General features: G+C 36.1%; 2 protein-coding genes across 2 annotated transcripts; one reads left to right on the top strand and one right to left on the bottom strand.

Annotated features, from left to right (window-relative positions):
* Window positions 1–2,962: 2,962 nt before the first annotated feature.
* On the top strand, window positions 2,963–9,764 carry LOC123659492 (enoyl-CoA delta isomerase 1, mitochondrial-like). The gene is made up of 5 exons (XM_045594706.1): window positions 2,963–3,102; window positions 3,846–4,078; window positions 4,186–4,332; window positions 5,972–6,184; window positions 9,234–9,764. Exons 2-5 carry the CDS (start codon window positions 3,851–3,853, stop codon window positions 9,492–9,494), a joined length of 849 nt encoding a protein of 282 aa, XP_045450662.1. The 5' UTR covers window positions 2,963–3,102; window positions 3,846–3,850; the 3' UTR covers window positions 9,495–9,764.
* A 2,881-nt stretch (window positions 9,765–12,645) lies between these two features.
* On the bottom strand, window positions 12,646–20,899 carry LOC123659787 (dynein regulatory complex subunit 3-like). Its single transcript, XM_045594960.1, has 9 exons — window positions 20,800–20,899; window positions 19,311–19,678; window positions 18,277–18,449; window positions 17,808–18,017; window positions 17,557–17,697; window positions 15,803–16,004; window positions 15,067–15,252; window positions 14,595–14,734; window positions 12,646–13,008 (listed from the first exon to the last, which is right to left on the bottom strand). Exons 1-9 carry the CDS (start codon window positions 20,897–20,899, stop codon window positions 12,864–12,866), a joined length of 1,665 nt encoding a protein of 554 aa, XP_045450916.1. The 3' UTR covers window positions 12,646–12,863.
* Window positions 20,900–20,923: the final 24 nt, after the last annotated feature.

Raw genomic sequence — 20,923 nt, 5'->3', positions numbered from 1 at the left:
TCGGTTCTGGAAGCACTGCCACATACGGAAAATGGGTTCCAAGACTTGATGGAGGCACTTGAATCCCGATACGGGGATCGACATCTGGAGCACGTGTTCCGTGCCCAACTGCATGACAGAGTTCAACGCCCAGGAGAAGGACTACAACAATGGGCGTCGGAAATCGAAAAACTCGTCAGGAAGTCATACCCAGGAGCCGACGCCAAGATAGTAAACACGAATATTGTTCAAGCATTTGTCGACGGAATCAAAGACCTGGAGGTCAGAGCTGCAGTGAGGCTTCGTCACCACACCTCGTTAAAGGAAGCATTGGCGCATGCTTTGGAGGTCGAGGCTGTTCGCCTTGACATACGGCAGACCCCTAAGATCCGCGAGGTCTCTGAGGAAGTCAAGGTAGTTAAGGCTCCTAAGAAGAAAAGTTCTGGAGTCATGTGCTACAAATGCGGCGAGAGGGGCCATCTTCAGCTCAACTGTCCGCAAAAGAAGACCCAGATAGCAAGGATGAAAAGGATCGAGGAACAAATAGAGGAGCTGACGAAGCAAAGGGCTTCGCCTCCTGCCCGGGATCAAGAGTATGACTTCAAGGCGGAACACCGCAGCGGAAAAATGCATGGGAATGCCGACGCACTCTCACGAAGGCCGTGTTCGGAAGACTGCAAACATTGTGTTAAGCAAGAATCTAATGAAGTAACATTAAAGCTAACAAGAACAATTCCTTTGGGTATCTGGGAGAGTGATGCTATGAGGGAAGCTCAAGAAAGAGATGACGACCTTCGGCACATCATTACATGGAAGAAACGGGGTGACGTAAAACCAATCTGGAGTGAGGTTGCACCCACTGGTGCTGTCACTAAGGCGTACTGGGCTCAATGGGACAGTCTGATACTTCAAAACGGAATACTCTACCGGAAATGGGAGAAAACTAACGGCAGAGAGTTCCACTTTCAGATAATTGTCCCAAGAACGAGAGTACCAGATGTTCTCCGTGAAATACATGATGGCGTATCAGGAGGTCATCTAGGTGTCAAGAGGACGTTAACAAAAGTGCGAGAACGATTCTACTGGTTGCATTGTCGAGATGATGTACAGGATTGGTGCCGCAAATGTACTACTTGCGCTGCTGTAAAAGGACCACAGACCAGGAGCCGTGGAAATCTGCGGTTGTATAACGTCGGTGCACCGTGGGAACGAATTGCAGTTGACGTAGCGGGGCCATTTCCTGTAACAGAATCGGGAAACAAGTATTTTATGGTCGTCATGGACTACTTCACCAAATGGCCCGAAGTGTTCGCCATACCAAACCAAGAAGCTACAACAGTCGCTTCTAAGTTAGTCGAAGAAGTGATATGTCGCTTTGGCGTGCCTCTAGAAATTCATTCCGATCAGGGCAGGAACTTCGAATCGCAAGTATTCCAGGAAGTGTGCAGAATTTTGGGCATGCATAAGACGAGGACCACCGCGTACCATCCACAGTCTGATGGAATGGTTGAGAGATTTAACCAGACCCTTGAGAGGTATTTAGCGGAATTGGTAGACGACAAACAAAAAGATTGGGACAAGTATATACCGCTCTTCCTTCTGTCGTACCGAACCGCCGAGGAACCAAATACCGTACAAGACTATGTCAGTGATTTAAGGGAAAAAATGCGCTATATACACGCCTTGGTTCGGGAAAATGGTTTACAGTCAAGTGAGAACATGAAAACCCGATACGACCGGAAATCGAACACGAGCGGCTTCAAGGAAGGGTCACTGGTGTGGCTGCATAACCCAACCCGCCGGAAAGGGAAATCTCCAAAGTTGCAGACCAAGTGGGACGGTCCATACAAAGTGGTTACCCGACTGAATGATGTGACTTACAAGATTCAAAAGCAACCAAGAGGGACATTCAAAGTGGTACACATAGACCGTCTGGCGCGTTACCATGGCAGTAACAACGATGCTCGGGACGAGCATCTCTAAGAGGGGAGTAGTGTTACGAATACGCAAGGAAACTAGCGCCATCTAGCGGCAACCATTGAAACCACACAAAGACAGCGATAGCATGAAACTCTCTACTCAATACTAGATGGCGTTAGAGGAACTACTGTGGAACTATATAGAAGTATAGTCTCGAAAACCGGGTACGTGCGCGAACTTTCCAGAATAATCTGGGCCTCGTCTCGGCCGATATAAATAGCCGCATGGAGGCGAGCGAGTACAGTTCAGTTTGAGCGATCTTCGAGGCGACTTCAAGAGTGAAAACTAGTGATCAAGAGTGGTACTAGCGAAACCTACGACATTGGCTACGACATAGGACATTGTTAGTGCTTAGTGTTTGAGCCTAGTGCTTTGTGTTGGACCTAGTGCTTGTGAATAAAGTCTTGAAAAGAGTCAGCAGGTCTTTCTCTCCAAATCCTTCGAACCCTAACACGTAACAATATTATTGTATATATGAATTATATATTATTACTAGCTGCTGTGCCCGCGACTTCGTCCGCGTGGAATTTAACAAAAAAGTTATTGTTCAGTTCGCAGTTATAAAAAAAAAAATCTAAAATAAAAGTAGCCTAAGTTACACCTTATTACACCAGCTATCTGCTAGTGAAAGTCCCGTCAAAATCGGTCCAGCTTAATGAACATGTACGCACACGTTACACCATAGATTAGCATTAGATTCACACTTTGGTATTTGATCACACTTAAATTAAGTCTAAAGAAACTACCCATAGACATGTTTTTTGGTTGCGTTCACAAACTACACTACTGTTACAGTTATTCATTTACAGATAAAACGGACCATATGTTGAAATAAAAGTAGAATACATAATTCATTTAAAATATAATATAATTAAAAAAATATATATACTTCGATATTCAAAAATAAATATCGATTATCGATATTTTGAAATTAAAAATATCGCCAATATTTATCGATATTTTTTTTTAAAAATATCGATATTTCGATATATAGATATTTGGTGCCCTTCCCTAAAACACTGACACTGTGTCAAAGTCCAACTTTTTTACTCATAAATTTGTTATAAATTGTTAAGCAGTTTACTAAATTAATAATTAATATTTTAAATTCACACATTCAACTTGGTGGTATAATAAATAAAGGTATTGTAGAAATGATTAATACTTTTGTCACTGCTTATCTTTTTTTTTAATATATACAAACAATTCTTAATGATCGTATTAAAAAAAATAAGTATGTGAATAATAGAAAACCAAATATATATATATATATATATATATATATATATATATATATATATATATATATATATATATATATGTGTGTGTGTGTGTGTTTTGTATTGTATTTTTATTGTATTTATTATTTACGAAGTAATATGAATATTAAATGGTGTGTTGGTAATGAGTAAAGTGCGTTGTTTTTAAAATATATAATATTTGTATGACCTAATTAAAACCTTTTATTTTGTTTTTTGTAGTTATTTCTATCATTTATTAATTTTTTTCCAATTCATTCTATATTAAAATGCTAATTATTACCAACAAATAATCTCACTGTCAATCTTCACTTTCTTTTTTTATTTTCCATCTATATTATTTGCCTAGTAGGTATTGTTTTAATTTATATTAAAGCTTGGTTTAATATTTCTTATAATAATAAACATCTATAGACATTGTATAATAAAGTTATGGGACTTTGATGTCAAGACCACACAGTGATAAAACTTTGTGGATATTTTTGTTTAGCTTTTACAACATATCTATTATTGATAAAAAATATAATAATGCTGATGTCAAATATTTTTTTCATCTTAAAATTCACTCCTCATATCTTAATATTTAAAAGAGTTAAATAATTATTATGTATTGATTTCTAATTTTAGATAAAATGTTTTTACGTACAATTGTCAACAATGCCAAGCGCTTGGCTCCTAACATCAGAGGCATGGCTAGTCAAGGTCCATTAGTTGATTTAACAGTTGACAACGATGGAGTAGCCATCTTGACAATGCAGAGACCACCAGTCAACAGTCTCAACCTAGATTTGCTTAAAGAATTAAGTAACTCTCTCGATGAAGTCGCAAGAAATAAGAATACAGGATTAATTTTAACATCAGTAAGTATCTATAGATAGCGATTTGATACAAACTGACGTCATTGTACACAGATTAAATTAATATCTATATAATTAAAGATATTTTAAAACTATATTTAAATTTTTAGTCATCATCAACAGTATTTTCAGCAGGACTCGACATTATGGAAATGTATAAACCTGATATGAAAAGAGCAGAACAATTCTGGACAACATTGCAAGACGTTTGGCTTAAACTATTTGGTTCAAATTTTGTGACTGCAGCAGCTATTAATGTGAGTATGTTTTGTTAATATTTTTATCATGCAATCGGCTGGTTGGCCATGAGCAAATGTGGTGTCGGTCCATCTTGTGTAGGCACTCACATTGAAGTTCAGCCCTTTAGTGTGTTACAGCTAATCATCTTCATTGTCAAATATGTCCCGTCGCTTTTTCAGAAGGTGATTACTTTCAGGTATCGTCAGCTAACCCTAGGTGTTTCTGCAGTCTTGTTTTATAACTAAGACAAGAGAAAACTACTTTACTACAGTTCATGGAGTTCCGAGGTTTTGAGGAATCATGGCGCGTTCGACATCTTCCATAGTATGCCATTGTGCACTCTTTGTAGTACCATCCAATTAGACTCCCCACAATTGTATGCCATAGGTCCAAATCGACTTCAGAACGGTTTTATAGATGAGCAGCTAGTTGTCGATGCTCAGCTTTTATTTTCGACCCATAAGTCAATGGAGATCCTTAACCTTTGTCTTAAGATTGCATATCCCTTTTTGTTAGTATATGTTGGTGAGCCTTCAATCTAGATGCATGCTTCTTCCACACTGTGACCTGGCAGTGTCACAGTGTAGAAGCTGTGTCCCATTTATGGTGTCCGGTTGACAGTTCTTCTTGGGAAGAGTGAATGTAACCCGTATGGATTTGGTGGCGCTAGCAGACGTTCTCCACCTGTCTAATTGTTGTTCTAGCTCTTTAAGAGAGTTCTGGATTATAGAAGACGACTCGATCGGACTTTCACTCAACGCTAATACAGATGAAACATCCGCGAAGGTTGCAACAGTAATGCCTGTGCCCTGTAGTAACTCCGATGTTTATATCGTTTACAAAACTGGTCCTAGGAGCCGGAGCCTTACAGTACGCCTGCAGATAATTCGTAGAATTTGGATTTGGGATCGTTCTCTCTCACCTGAAATATCCTATCTGAAATGTATGATTTCAGTACTCCAAAGAAAGGGTGAGGCATCAATGATATTCTTTTGCACAGCAGCCCCTTGTGCCAAACTCTATCAAAGGCCTGTTGATTAAAAAGTGATTTAAATATGATTTAAGACAAACGTGTAGAGAGTCAACTATTCCATACCCACATAATTTTTCTGACAATGTATTATGACATACTCTGTCGAAGACATTCAAGAAGTCTGTGTAGATACCATCTACTTGCATTTGTTTGTCCATTGTCATCGTAATAGAACGATCACTAAACTATTTATTAATCTCATCCAGCGAACTTCGTGCCGTAATATTTATATATGGGTATTTAAAAAAAATTATACACATTTGTTCTGACACTAAAATACAATAAAAAAGCATTATCCAATTCAATGCAGTCGTTCGAAAGTTACGCGCGTTCATACATTTTTGCAATTCATTTTTATATAGATAGAAACACTAAATACTTGTCAAAAACACTAGATATTTGTCAGAATGCCTAGATTTTATTAGTTTTTTTCTGCAGTTCCAGATATAGAGATAATATATAGATATATATATTTTATGGCCTATGACATTCTGCAATGAACGATCCCTCGAAGCGAACACGAAGCACGAAGAATGCTACAACGGTTCTATGAACACATTTAAGGAGCAAGCAAAATCTATTTTTTTCACATTTTAATTAAATTCAAATCACTTTTGTTTCAGGGACATGCTCCTGCAGGTGGATGTTTATTGGCTATGTCATGTGAATACCGTGTAATGGTTAGCGGAAAATTCACTATCGGACTCAATGAAACAGCTTTAGGTATCGTTGCTCCAACATGGTTTATGGACACCATGTGTCACACCATACCCGTGCGGGAGGCGGAGTATGCGCTCACAACTGCCCGGATGTTTACAGTAGATGAGGCTCTAAAGGTATTAACTTATATTTTAATATACAAGCTGATTCTGCCGACTGCATACCACCATATTGTAAGTCGATTCAGTAGTATAAACTCGATACTGATACTCGAATACTGTTCGCAGATTTGGGCTATAATGTACAATATAGGTAGATTTTTTTATCGGACGTTAAATTTTTGTTATTTCTGACTTTACCTTAATTCTGATGCTGCGGTAAGTGTACTCATGCTCCGTACTGCGACTATCACGCGTTATTTTCGAACAAATTTACGTAAAAACGATCTTTACTGCAAGATCAAAATACGATACGAACTGACCTTTAACGGCTGACAAATCGACACTTTGAAACAAAATAACGCGTCAGACATAATATTTTAATAAAATTAGTAGCTAGCTAGCATTGCGTGCTAGAATATAGGTTTAGAAATTCGAAAAATACCCAAAACCGAATTGGAGCACCCCACTGTCCACGTGGTCTTGGTCTGCCCTACCCCTAGAGTGTTTTTTTTTAAGCCGGAGGCGCGGAGGAAGGGCAGCCCTCGCCCGCCGTGCGAAAGCGCGCGAACGAATGCGTAGTCTCCGCTGCGCAACGGAACATGAGTGAGCGTGCTTTCGCACGGCGGCGGGCGGAAGGGCTGCACTTCCCGCAGCGCCGGAGCCAAGCGTTACTCTAACCTCAAAGGTTACAGTGAGGTTTAACAAAAATTTAATCTCCGATAAAAAATCTACCTATATTGTATATAATAACCCAGATTTGGAATCCTCAATGTGTTGTATATATCAATAGGTTAGAAACAATCCAGCGTAAATTTATGAGATATCTTCAGTTCAAGTCTAACAAGTATGACGAATGTTATGAACATAGATGCAAATCATTATCATCATCATTACAGCCTATACAGTCCACTGCTGGACATAGGCCTCCACAAGTTTACGTCAAAAATAACGTGAACTCATGTGTTTTGCCCATAGTCACCACGCTGGGCAGGCGGGTTGGTGACCGCAGTACTGGCTTTGTCGCACCAAAGACGCTGCTGCCCGTCTTCGGCCTGTGTATTTCAAAGCCAGCAGTTGGATGGTTATCCCGCCATCGGTCGGCTTCTTAAGTTCCAAGATAGTTGTGGAACCTTGTTATCCCTTAGTCGCCTCTTACGACACCCACGGGAAGAGAGGGGGTGGCTAAATTCTTTAGTGCCGTAGCCACACAGCACATAGATCCAAAAGACATCATATATTACCGCTGCATGAAAGGCGTAAAATAGCAGACATTACATCATTGACCAGGATAGTTCAAAATGAATTAAATCCTCCCGATCTTCTTAGTAAAATTTACGTAAAAGTGCCTAAACGATCCTTAAGACATTTCCTCAACTACTTACATGCGCCGCGTTGGCGCAACGGTCACAGCCATGGATTCTGCCTATTGCGCTGGCGGTTGCGGGTTCGATCCCCGCACATGACAAACATTTGTATTGGCCATACAGGTGTTTTCCATGGTCTGGGTGTTTGTGTAGTCCTTGTGGGTCTCCCCACCGTGCCTCGGAGAGCACGTTAAGCAGTCGGTCCCAGTTGTTATCATGTACCCCTGATAGCGATCGTAACCCATAGTAGGGAATATATCCGCCAACCCGCATTGGAGCAGCGTGGTGGATTAAGCTCTGATCCTTCTCCTACATGGAGAAAGAGGCCTATGCCCAGTAGTGGGATATTACAGGCTGAAGTGAATTTACATGTGCCTAATGGCTCGGCAATTTATAGGCAAAACTCCTTTCTTTTGACGTCCGCAGATCAAATGAATAAGCTGAATGACTTCCCCGACTTTGACCTATTTAACACTTCTGTCAAAACAATTAGAACGAAACTGGCAAGACACTGGTTCGATATGATATCATAAACCTCTTTTCCTTATTTTAAGTTCATGTATTGTGTGTATAGTTAATTTCATGATGGATTTTTTTAAAATCGTCTTAATCAAATAATAGATTTTTCCTTGCGAAAGCAACTAAATGGTGCTTAGATATTTCCTTTTTTTTTAAGCAATTGTTAAAATGTATCACTGTATGCTTTCCTGATAAAATAAATAAATGAAGAGCTCTTTTCCAAATTAATGCAAGGCATTTTGGGCACAAAATTACTAATAACTGTGTTTGCAGGCAAACGAAGAAAAACCCACTTCAATTATATCGACAAGTAATACAACGTAGGTAGACGAAAAAATAGTCAAGTAAATACGCATTATCAAAGATTACTCCAAAAGTTGTAATCAGATCTCGATGAAATTTAAATATGACCACATGATAAACATCGGCTTTCGATTAAATTAAAAATCGTCAAAATCGGTAAGCCAGTAAAAAGTTACGCGGATTTTCGAGAGTTTCCCTCGATTTCTCTGAGATCCCATCATCAGATCCTGGTTTCCTTATCATGGTACCAAACTAGGAATATCTCCTTTAAAAAAAAACAATTATCAAAATCGGTTCATAAACAACGGAGTTATCCCCGAACATACATAAAAAAATAAAAAAATATACATTCGAAATTGAGTAACCTCCTCCGTTTTTTGAAGTCGGATAAAAATAAGCAAGGATTTTTTTATTAATTTTTAATTTAATATTCGTTATATAAGTATTGGTTCCCTTTTTTGGTTCACCTTAGTCGATTTAAAAGCAAGAACTTACAGCATAATTTGAATCTCGAAAATACCAAGAAGAAATTTAAATCTTTGTCGGATCGCATTATTTTTTATGGCTATTGTTATAGCTTTATATTGGGATTAATAAAGTATTTTTTATATTGAAAGCCACTAATTCAAAAAAAGAAAAAGAAAGTATCACTGTTCTCCAAAATATTTAAGTTTTTATTATGTCACCTGATAAACATTTTTGAATATCATATCAAAATCGTACATATGTCACCTGATTTTGATATATTCGGAAACATGATTATATCTCATTGTCTCTAATAAAATTAACGTTTTTGTTTTCATGAAACGGCAAACATAATGTATTTAAGTAAAAGATACCTATTATTTGACAATCTAATTATAAATATTTTATTTCAGGTTGGGCTCGTTGATGAGGTTGCGACTGACAAAGCCGATGCCATTTCGAAGTGTAAAGATTTTATTGAGAAGTTTGACAATATTCCATCATTAGCTAGAGCCGTAACAAAACAGAGAATACGGCAGGGAGCGATTGAGAGACTTCAAAAAAATCGCAAAGCTGATCTCGAAGATTTCTTACATTACCTCAATCAACCTAAAATTCAACAAAGTCTCGAAATGTATATCCAGATGCTGAAAATGAAATCGTCAAAAAATTAAGGATTTAATAAATTTAAGAAAAAATACGGTGTCAATTATGTCTGTGTAATAATCGTCTTAATAGAAGTCAAAGTTTAAAAAAAAGCGGCAGCTAATTTAATGAAAATTGTATAGTTTCTAAAGCAATGACCCTTCTCCTACATGGAGAAAGAGGCCGATGCTCAGCGAAGAATGTTACAGGCTGAATTGTGTGAATTGTACAGTGCATTTTCATACTAAGATAATTATTGTGGTTTTTCCTAAAAAAGAAAAAGTAAAAAGAAGAATGGATGTAATTTCTTATAATTTTGGGATGAGTGCATCAAATGTTCATCATAAGTACATCAAAGTGTTCATCACTTCAGCCTATTGCAGTCTCCACAAATTCCCGCCAAAAACGGTGTGAACTCATGTGTTTTGCCCATAGTCACCACGCTGGGCAGGCGGGTTGGTGATCGCAGGCCTGCCTTATTCCAGACGCTGCTACCCGTCTTCGGCCTGTGTAAGAAAAGATTATTAATATAAAGTAATTTTACAAAAAAGAACTGTTATTTTCCTTATTAATAACTAGCTTTTACCCGCGGCTTCGCTCGCATTGAATTTATACATATATATTATAAAAAGTATCCTCTATATATACTTCTAATCAGAGGCGGCTCGTCCTAAAGAGCGCTGGTGCTGTGCACTCCCACTCCAGAAAACCTATATTTCTTTTATATTAAATAGGGGAACACCGGGCAAGATGGGGTAGTTAAGGTTTAAAGCTCCAGAAATCGTAGGGGTTCATGGTTTCATAATCATATTTATTCTTAATCAGGCTTGTAGTTATCAATCTTACATATTAAATTGAAATCAGGAACACAGCACCACAGAATTGTTAATAATATAACAAAATGTAAAATATGACATATCACCCCATCATGCCCGATAGGTCGGGTAAGATGGGGTGGGCCTAATGGGCAAGATGGGGTATAGCCATTCTCTCGACTATTCAGGAGTGCAAAACTCGCAAATGAATGTTGCTTCGGCATCATTATCATCCACCCCTGCGCAGCCATAATGTAACCATTTACCACAAGAAGAATAAGCAATCCAACCTTTCTTGGAGTCGAAATATAACCTTGTAGAATATAGGCATGGAGTGTTTTCGGTTTCAACATCACTCTTTTCAGAAGACGACTCTATAATACGTTTCTTTGGATTATATTTCTTTGCGGCTTTAGTCTTGAAATAGGTTTTGTTTCTCTTGCTTTTTCTGTTTTCGCTCCTTTTTTCTCTGTCTGATTTCCTTGTTTTGCTTTTTTAACTTTTCTGTCACATTTTTTTTTAAATAAATTCTTCTAACTTAACTCTAACTACTTCTGTTTATAGGAAGAGGTTATTATAGTAGTTTTACCGCGATTTTCATCACTTTTAATGTCTTCTTGGTCACTAGAAGAGGCAATAGTTGCTTTAGGCTGGCTAATGCACTAAATTAGGCCAATAAGAAAATCTAGGGGAAGGACTCAAATTTAAATATGTGTTAATTTCAGTTGTACTAGGTGTCACAACTGTTTCAACAGTAGCGGGATCTGTAACAACAACTGCAGTGCTCGTTGCTGTTGTTGTAAGAGGTGCTGCCACAGTATCTACAGTTAAAAAAACCCGCTTTCTATGTCTAGTAAATAATCCATCAAGCTCATCCTCTTCTTCTTCTTTTTGCGAGAATACTGGTACCGAAAGGTACCTTTACATTCTTTTTTAGCCTTTTTTACCTTTCATTCCAATGTAAGTTGTGGGACTAAGAAAGACTTTGCAGCCAACATATATCCCATTTCTCGCTTCAAAACAACTTCTATCGCCTTATTCAGTGCTTCCCTTGACCGTTTTCCTCTTCCTGAATTTTTTTTATAAGCATATATGACTTTTTTTTAAATATAAACCATCCTAAAACAATATATAAAAAAATATAAATAGTCAAAATCGTGTTAGGCGAGATAGGGTATCAGACACCCCATCTTGCCCGTTGATTCGTTTCAAAACTGGCTGGAACTGGAGTACTCGTGTGACTAAAAGCTGACGTGGCGGCCAGTAGCGAGATGGCAGAGTGAATGAGATTGATCAATTTAAATCACCTGAAAAGCCTGATGCCCCGTCTTGCCCACCACCCCGTCTTGCCCACCACCCCGTCTTGCCCACCACCCCGTCTTGCCCGGTGTTCCCCTACTATACTACATTATTTCTATTTAAATATGCCTATACAATAGTGTATTATTATATTACGTAGATTTGGCATGAAATGGCAATCAAAGGAAGTTAAGCGTAACAAACAAACTTTTAATCACATTTGTAATAATAATTAATATATCAGGGATAAGGATATACAAGATGTTCGACCCCTAATTGCTCTCTTTCTAATGGTTAAGTTTCTGGAAACGAACTTTTTCTCGTAGAATGTTTTTTATTGTAAATTATAGTCGTACGCTCACAAAAGATATTATGCGGATCCAATATCCGAACGACATATCAAAGTAGCTCTTTTAGTTTTATTAAAAACAAAGTCAAATTTAAAAATGGGCTAGCTTTTTTTTGTCACGTGTGACGTGGTCTATTACACCTAAAGTAATCTTCATTTGAAGAAACGCAGTTAGAAGTCGAACGTCTTATATTAAAACTCATCACCCAAGAGAGCCGCAGTTTTCGGATCAACAGTGTCAGTCATACTCATCTGCATATTCTGTTCCTGTTTCTTTTAATTTCGTTGCTGAAAATTAATTCCTCATTCAGACAAACGTTTTTTTTTTTTTTTAATGTAACTAGGTCGGCAAACAAGCGTACGGCTCACCTGATAGTAAGCGATTACCTCAGCTTGTCCGCAACACCAGAAGCATCGCAAACGCGTTGCCAATCCAATTTCCCCCAGGAGCTCTGGTGACCTTACTCACCAACAGGAACACAACACTGCTTGAAAACAGCTTTATTTAGCTGTGGTCTTCTGTAAGGTCGAGGTACTATCTCAGTCGGGCTGCTCCATATTTTGAATAATGTGAAATACTAATTAATTTAAAAATAGACAAGAAAAATAAATGATAAAAAAAAAAATAAGAAGTAATTTAAATGCTGAGCGATAATGATTTATATGGTAAGTGTATTTTTTATTTATCTTTCTTAGTTCTAAAAAAATACACACATGTATGCTAATTTAGTTCAAAACTAAATTTAATTTTTGTTCAATACATATTTCGTACTACATTCGATGAACAATTATTAATTTAAAAGTTAACGAAAATAAGTAGAAACCGTTTTTTCTAGAAATAATTTCCTAAGGTATGTATACATGTTTGTAGAAAGTATTTTCACAAAATAAAAAAGAACGTTATCAGGTATCTTTTTAAATAATGTATATTAATACTAAAAGTCGTCGCCCAAGAGAGCCGCTGTTTCTGGATCAACGGTCTCAGTCATACTCATCTGCATATCCGTCCATTCTTCACGTTGGTTGTCTATGTAGTAATATATTTCTAATATTCTGTCTCTGTTTCTTTTAATTTCATTGCTGAAAAATAGTTCTTCATTAAAAAAACGTGGAATATTCATTTTAAAATAGATAAGAAAATGCATATAACATATTATCATCATCATTCCAGCCTATTGCTGTCCACTGCTGGACATAGGCCTCCACAAGTTCGCACCAAAAATGCGTGAACTCATGTGTTCTGCCCATAGTCACCACGCTGGGCAGGCGGGTATATAACATAAGATTTAAGAATTAATTTGAATGACGAACTAGGAAACGAAACATTAGCGCCACTGTCGCAACACAGGCTGTTGTGCTAGCAGTCACAGCTTCGATCCCCGCACATGGCATACATTTGTATTTGCCAACCAGATATTTACCGTGATCTGGGTGTTTGTGCTTGTGTTTTCTGGACCTCGACACTGGAGTAAATCCTAGTATCACATCCACTGAGGCATTATTTATTATTATTTTTTCATTCATCATAGAAATAAATAACTAAAAATTAGCAAATATGAATTCTTAATGAATATTCACAAGTACCTATTTTTGCTATATTCGCTAAATTTTAATCGTTGTTTGAATGTAGAACAAATTTAACTTTAAATTTAAGCACAGGCCTTTCGTTTGAAAATAGATAAGAAAAAACTGGTTTTTAAAGAAATAGGTAGATAATTGAAATTTACGAACAATTAGATAAGCAAAGTTTTTGACAAAATTAATTGTCTTTAAGAACCAATTGTACTTACTAACGCCAGTTTGGATTCAAATTAGTATCACAATCGCTTAAATGCCACTTGACTGAAAATTATCAATAAATAATAATGACTGGAGCTTAATCCAACTCTGCTCAAGTACCTACTTATTGTCAATTATACACGTCGCAGTAATTCTCCCAAGGCCAATATATTCCTCTTTACAGCCACCACAAGACATTTTTTTTAACTAATTTATTCACTAATGAGGTAAAACACAGCAGATATAACCCGCTTAAAATCTGGAGCAACCCGTCTGGAAAGGTACCTCAAGCTTGCAGAAGGTTGCAGGCAAATAATACTGCTCTCAAGTAGTGTTGTGTTCTTGTGGTGAGTAAGAAAGGTTACTAGATCTCCTGGAGAGGATCGGTAGTAGGGTCGGCAACGCGCATGCAATGCTTCAGACATTGCAGGCGTCTATAGGCCACGGTAAGCGATTACCATCAGGTGGGCCGTACGCTTGTTTGTCGACCTAGTCGTATCATCACTTCAGCCTATCGCAATCCACTACTGGACATAGGCCTCCACATGTTCATGCCAAAAACGGCGTGAACATATGTGTTTTGCCCATAGTCACCACGCTGGGCAGGTGGGTTGGTGACCACAGGGCTGGCTTTGTCGCACTGAAGACGCTGCACGTCTTCTGTGCCCGTCTTCGGCCTGTGTATTTCAAAGCCAGCATTTGTATGGTTGTCCCGCCATTGATCGGCTTTTTATGTGGCAAGGTGGAAGTAGAACTGTGTTATCCCTTAGTCGTCTCTTACGACACCCACGGGAAGAGAGGGGGTGGCTATATTCTTTATTGCAATAACCACACATCAGTTGTATAAAAAATATTACTGATAACAGTTTAAACATTTGATTACTTACTCATTAGTGCTTTTAATAAGTTCATCACGCCAGTTATTTGCACGAGTCATAAGCAGGTCTTCCCGCGCGTCGATAAATCGCATGTGGTTGTCTGATGATTGCGCAACTAAGTTCATCATTTGATCCCTGTCCATCATCACCTATTAGGTATGAGACAGAAAAATTAAATTTTTATGAATTGGGCTCTATATAAAAAGGTTAATTTCATACATTTCCATGTCATAATGATATTGTGAGATTCCAGTATTTTTACTTTTGGTGTACCTACTATTCATTTTAGAATTAATTTAGGTTCCAAAACATTCGTAAAGTTACTTAAAATAATATTATATGTAGGTACTTATTTTAACGGTAAAATAGTATATTAAAATTCTCCTGGCAAAGCTAAATCTTTAAACACTAAATAAAATATTTTTCGAAATCGAACCTCTTATCCGACGTTTCAGAAAATTTTAATATCATTATCAATTACCTCGAAAAGTTCGGGGGGTACATCCCCTAACATTATTTTATTGCCAAGTAGCTTCGAAAGAGCTTCAAACTGTCGCATAGACCACATGCCTTCATGCTCGCGCCACGCACCGAATGCGTTCCGCGATACTTCTAGAAGCTTCGTTATCATTTCTGTCATATTCACTGCAAATTGTACTCGAGATTCCTACGAGTAAAATGTAATATTTAATTGGCGTAAATATCTACAAGAATATCATTTGTTTTAAAAAATGATAAAAAGTGAGATCTCTCTCTCTATCTAGCAGCTCATAAATAAACATTATTTTTAAAAAACTTCAAATTGTTTTTAATAATTAAGAAGATACTTAATAACATAGTTATTTAATGTGAACAAACGAATTCACTAAAGGTCTTGCTAATGAATTATCAAAGCAAGGAATAACACGTATATTTTTGTCAAATGCTTACTCTAAAGAAAGAGCGTTCAAAAGATTCTATATATCTTCATCCCATGTGTCACTACTTACACTTACACACTCATCATCATTATTTCAGCCTATTGCAGTCCATTGCTGGACATAGGCCTCCACAAGTTCGCGCCAAAAATGGCATGAACTCATGTGTGTTGCCCATAGTCACCACGCTGTGCAGGCGGGTTGGTTACCGCAGGGCTGGCTTTGTCGCACCTAAGACGCTGCTGCCCCTCTATGGCCTATGTAATTCAAAGCACTACTTACTATTAACTAAACACTCACCTCGCACTGCTCATACAACTGCATCTCGATGGTCATCAATTTTTTCCATAAGTCATAGATGATGTCGTTAAAAGCTTCGCCCGCGTCTAAGATGTCCGGCTCCAGTTGTTCTAAAGTTACTTGCTTACTCATGAATTTACTTATTATTTCGTTCATTTGGGAAATCAACGGTTTTTTCTTTTGCTCAAACTCCTCCACAACACTAATTGTAAAATACATACTTTTGAGGTTAGTGGAAAAGGTGTAGGAGACTGTTGTGTGGACGATCGCGATTTCGATCCCCGCTCATGACAAATGTTTGTACCTCATGCAAATATTTTTGTAATCTGGGCGCTGATATTTGTATTTGTTTCAAGATCATCGATACAACATCTTGTCCTTTTATTTTGTTACATTTTGTGGAATACTTACAATACATGTTTTAATATAGATATGTATGTAAGTAGGTATTAACAAAAATGCATAAGTAAATTGTGTAGCATTATTGTAAATAACAAGGTGATAAATTTTTAACTCGAGTAACAAATTACACCAAACCGGACTAAAAATCAAATAATAATATCTACCAAATAAAAATTAAAAAAGGAACAAATAAGGATTTGTTAAAACCTTAATTATAAACGCAAACAAATCTCATCAATTCTGTTGGATCACAATAAAATTGTTAAGCAACAAATCGTCAATTTATGTAATACTAGCTGTGCCCGCGGCTTCGCCCGCGTTGAAATCAGTGTGTCACAAAGTTTTCCCGGCAAAGTTCCAGTGAAACTCTCATCAAAATCGGCTTAGCCGTTCCGTAAACCTTCCTCTTGAAGCCCTCTCTCCATTGGTGAAACCGTAAACCGTTCAGTAGATTTTGAGGGAATCGATTACATACACTTTTGGGAACTTTGTTTTATAATTCACTAACTGTTGCCCACGATCAAGTCCGCGTGAAGCGCGCGTCGCGTCGAACAAAATGGTTCGTTGAAGTCGTCAGAATTGTGGTATGAAATAATGTAGTAATAATATAGTATTGTAGTGTAAATATGTTTAAAATATTGCATGTAATTTAGTTTTTAATATGGCTCTACGTAAATATATGCCAACGAATAAATTCAAATCACTCAAAAATATAGGACTTTCATACAAAATTCCAACCCCCGTTTTACCCCCTTAGGAGTCGAGTTTCGTAAAATCCATTCTTAGCGGTAGTTTACGCCCTATAAGGAGTCTACCTGCTAAATTTAAATTTTTTAGGTGTTATAGTCTCAGATATTTCGTGATCAGTGGGTTAACCTACTATCCCCCGTTTTAACCCCAAAAAGAGTAGATTTCTAAAGATACATTATTTGGACACCTTCTCACCATCTATAGAGCATATATTTTAAATTTCAAGTCTCTTACTTCAAAAACATAGGACTTTCATATAAACTTCCAACCCCCGTTTTACCCCCTTAGGGGTCAAATTTCGTAAAATCCGTTCTTAGCGGATGCCTACGTCTTATAAGGAACCTACCTGCCAAATTTCAAGTTTGTAGGTGTTATAGTTTCGGAGATTTCGTGATGAGTGAGTGACTTTTCGCTTTTATATATATTATAGATTATAGATATAGATTATAGATATAGATTATAGATATAGATTATAGATTATAGATATAGATAGATTATAACAGGATACGAAAGCTTTTTACTAAATTTTAATGTTCAACAAATTCAAAAAACGATTGATTTTTGTATTGTCTAAACAATATTTATATTGAACCTATACATACTTTTTACTTTTCATAACGCTTTCTTCTAAAGCATTATCTACTAAATCTTTAAACAGCCTGATTTCATTCTGCCTCAAATTGTATGCCTCTTGCGCAAATTCTACCAGACCAGCCATCGTCTCAACGTATTGCTCTTTGTACCTAGCAAAAATATTTCTACTATGTCAATTTATAAATATTAGCTTTTGCAAAACTTATTAAAATATTTTATTTTCAAATTTTAATAGAATTATTAAATCAGTAAGGCGTACTGTTCATAAAAACCCAGCAATTCTCCACCGACTTTAAGCAACAATGATCCATCTGGATCTTTCTCGAACATGGAATCCAACAGCTCAGGACCACTCAAATATTCCACAAAAGACATCGCATAGAATCTGACTTTTGCTTCATAATCCTCTTTCGCTAATCTTTCTTTTTCAGCACTTTCATCTGCTTCATCCAACTTACGCAGTAATCCTCTAGAAAAGAGCATGCAACGAATGCCGGTTAGTAAAATTTCGGTACGTTTGGTTTAATCTAGGCACAGCAATAATTATTTATTATAATTATTGTAAGAATTTGCTCTTATGCCTATTGGTTGCACACTACAGTTCCACATTAGAGCAAATAATGTGTAGAACGGAGTAACTAAAAATGAGCTACTTGATAATATATGTTAGTAGTCTTACATTTTCTGTGAAAAAATATAAAATATACATTATTCTGTTGAAAAAATACCGGAATAATGCTCTTCCTTTCTCCCGTTCCTCTTCTGTGACTAATTTATAATCAAGAAAGGTGACACGAGTGAGAGCTGATTTTAAAAACTCATTTGTCATTGGATCATCGCAACAAGGATTGCCCTTAAAACTCACAGAACGTAGTTTACGAAATCTTCTCATATAAGCCATCTAAAATTTAATTTTTTTTAAATTCATTTGATAAATTGATAACTAATATACACCATGCTATTTAACTTCTGTTTATATAGAAATACATTTGGGCATACCATAGCCGAAATTGTAAGTGAAGAAAATGAAAATGAGGAAATTACATTTCATTACTAACTTATTTTAAAATCGACAAAGGCAGCTTCCATAAGCTATGTAGACTGGTCCAAGGGGGGGGAGGTTAGGTTTGAATGCTACGCTGAGTTACATAACGGGGGGGGAGGGGTCGGTAGGAGGTTAGCTACGTAGGTTTTTTCACATGATTTTTTTTGTAAAATAAAGTAACTGTTCAATAATTTTGTTCGAAACATGGATATTCACGGATGAACAAGAGTGACTAAGCCCACCAGTTAGAGTGCTTATAAATATAAAAAATATATAAATATGTTAAGCTAAAATTATTATTATTTCTTTAAAATTACTTTTTTTTTTATTTAATGTAAAGTAAAAATCAGAAAACCTTGCGAAAAAAACACGTTCCCGGGGCAGGAAGGGTCGGAAAGGAAAAGCTAGGTTAGGCTACATGAGCGGAAGGACGTGTCTAAGAAGGGCTGAAATACGACCACGTGGTTTATGGACACTCCTAAACTTAAAAACAAAACGTTTGATGATTTATAGGTAAAAAGGATATAAATAATCAACTTAACTATAAAATTCAGGAGACTCTGTCACTGATTCGGCATTCAAACTAGGCTATTTCGAAAAATTAAAAAAAAAAACTATTTTATAGCTAAGTCACTGAAATTTTATTTTTGTATTTTTGCTTATATTTATAGTAGGTAAACAAATTAAGTTACTCATACAAATAGTATTGTTCTGTACCTCTTTGTAATCTTCAATTAAATTATCACCAATACTAAACACCAAAAGGTTTTCTAGTGTTTCCATGTTTTCGAGTTTCCTAATCTTATTATGAAACAATGTCAATACTTCGAGGTTTACTAGATTATCTATATTTTCAATTTTTTCAATTTTATTAAAGGATAAGTCTAATTCATTCAGTCCGGTTAACTGTTCTAGATTTTCAATTTTTTCAATTAAATTGTGTGCCAAAGTTAACTTTCTTAGCGATTTTAACATCCAAAGATGGTCAATTCTTAAAATATGCTGAAATTCAAGTCTAACAACTTGAGCTTCGTCTAAATGAACACCTTCCTCGGCGAACAAGCGTCCTGCCTCCTCTTTCGGACCTTAAATATAAAAAAAATATGTATGCACAGAAAACTTAAAATCTCTCTAAAGTCGGAGAGGTCAATGCTTACTGCTTATTCTGCTTGGCAAAAGCCAAAAATTGGGGACTAATTCACCAGACGCCACTTAGGTACCACTTACCTATTTACTTTAATTGTTGAACTTACTTTGAATTTTCCCGCGATTTACTATAAATTTTTTAAGCAAGGGTCGTGTTCGTGGGTATAGTGTAAATCTCATAAACTTCATAAAAAACATTAGAATAATGCAGACTAAATTCTCATGCCGAGGTATGAGAGGCAAGGTTTATTAAAAGAATAGCTAGCCCAGTAATAAGTCTGCAAAATTAAAGAACCAAACATTTTATGAACTTGCCATCATCGTGAATCATATAGGTAAATATTGAGTGGGGTACGTATGATAAATACACACACAAAAAATCTTAATAAATTAAAGATAAAAAATATTTTAAAAAACAACATCTTTTTTATATGCCCTAAAAATAATAAAATAAACTTTTCCTTTAATGTTTTTACTACCAACATAATTATAACGTTTTTATACAGTTTATATGATATAAAAACTTGAGAGAATGTGTGTGTTAGAGAAAAATGATGAGTAAATTTTTACGATGCGCTAAATACACTATTATTTTAAAAACGCAAAATGTTTTGAAAATTTAACCAATATATCGATAGATATATCGATATTTATCTTCGAATATCGATATCGATATTGATATTTTAATAAATATCGATACATCGATAATTTTTTTACTTTTACATCCCTAATTCATCCCTATATAGTTTGACACTTACATACTAACATACATTGCAAATTAAATAAAAGTTTTTAATTATGAACAACCATAATATGTTTCTCTGTGATTACATTATCGTGATTTTTTATTTTTTATTTTTTTTTTACATTACAATTTAAACAGAAAATACATTTAGTATTTTATACAGACAACAACTTAAAATTGTTGTTTAACTTAAAATATAGGCTATATTTTATTTCGATTAATGACCGTGAGTAACCACGGGGCACAGCTAGTATTGAATAAAAATATAGTTTACTAAATAATTATGACATATAAATATATTCAATATATCCATACCATATTCCAAAATACATCGCGTTAACATAGCATTATCAATAACGCCGGGCTCAATATCAGGATGAATTATGAGACTATTCAGTGATTTCTTCTCAGACATTTCAATTTTATTACTTTTTAATTA

The sequence above is a fragment of the Melitaea cinxia genome, chromosome 14 (assembly GCF_905220565.1).
Source record: "Melitaea cinxia chromosome 14, ilMelCinx1.1, whole genome shotgun sequence".
NCBI classification, from domain to species: domain Eukaryota; kingdom Metazoa; phylum Arthropoda; class Insecta; order Lepidoptera; family Nymphalidae; genus Melitaea; species Melitaea cinxia.
This window is presented reverse-complemented; position numbering and strand designations above follow the sequence as displayed.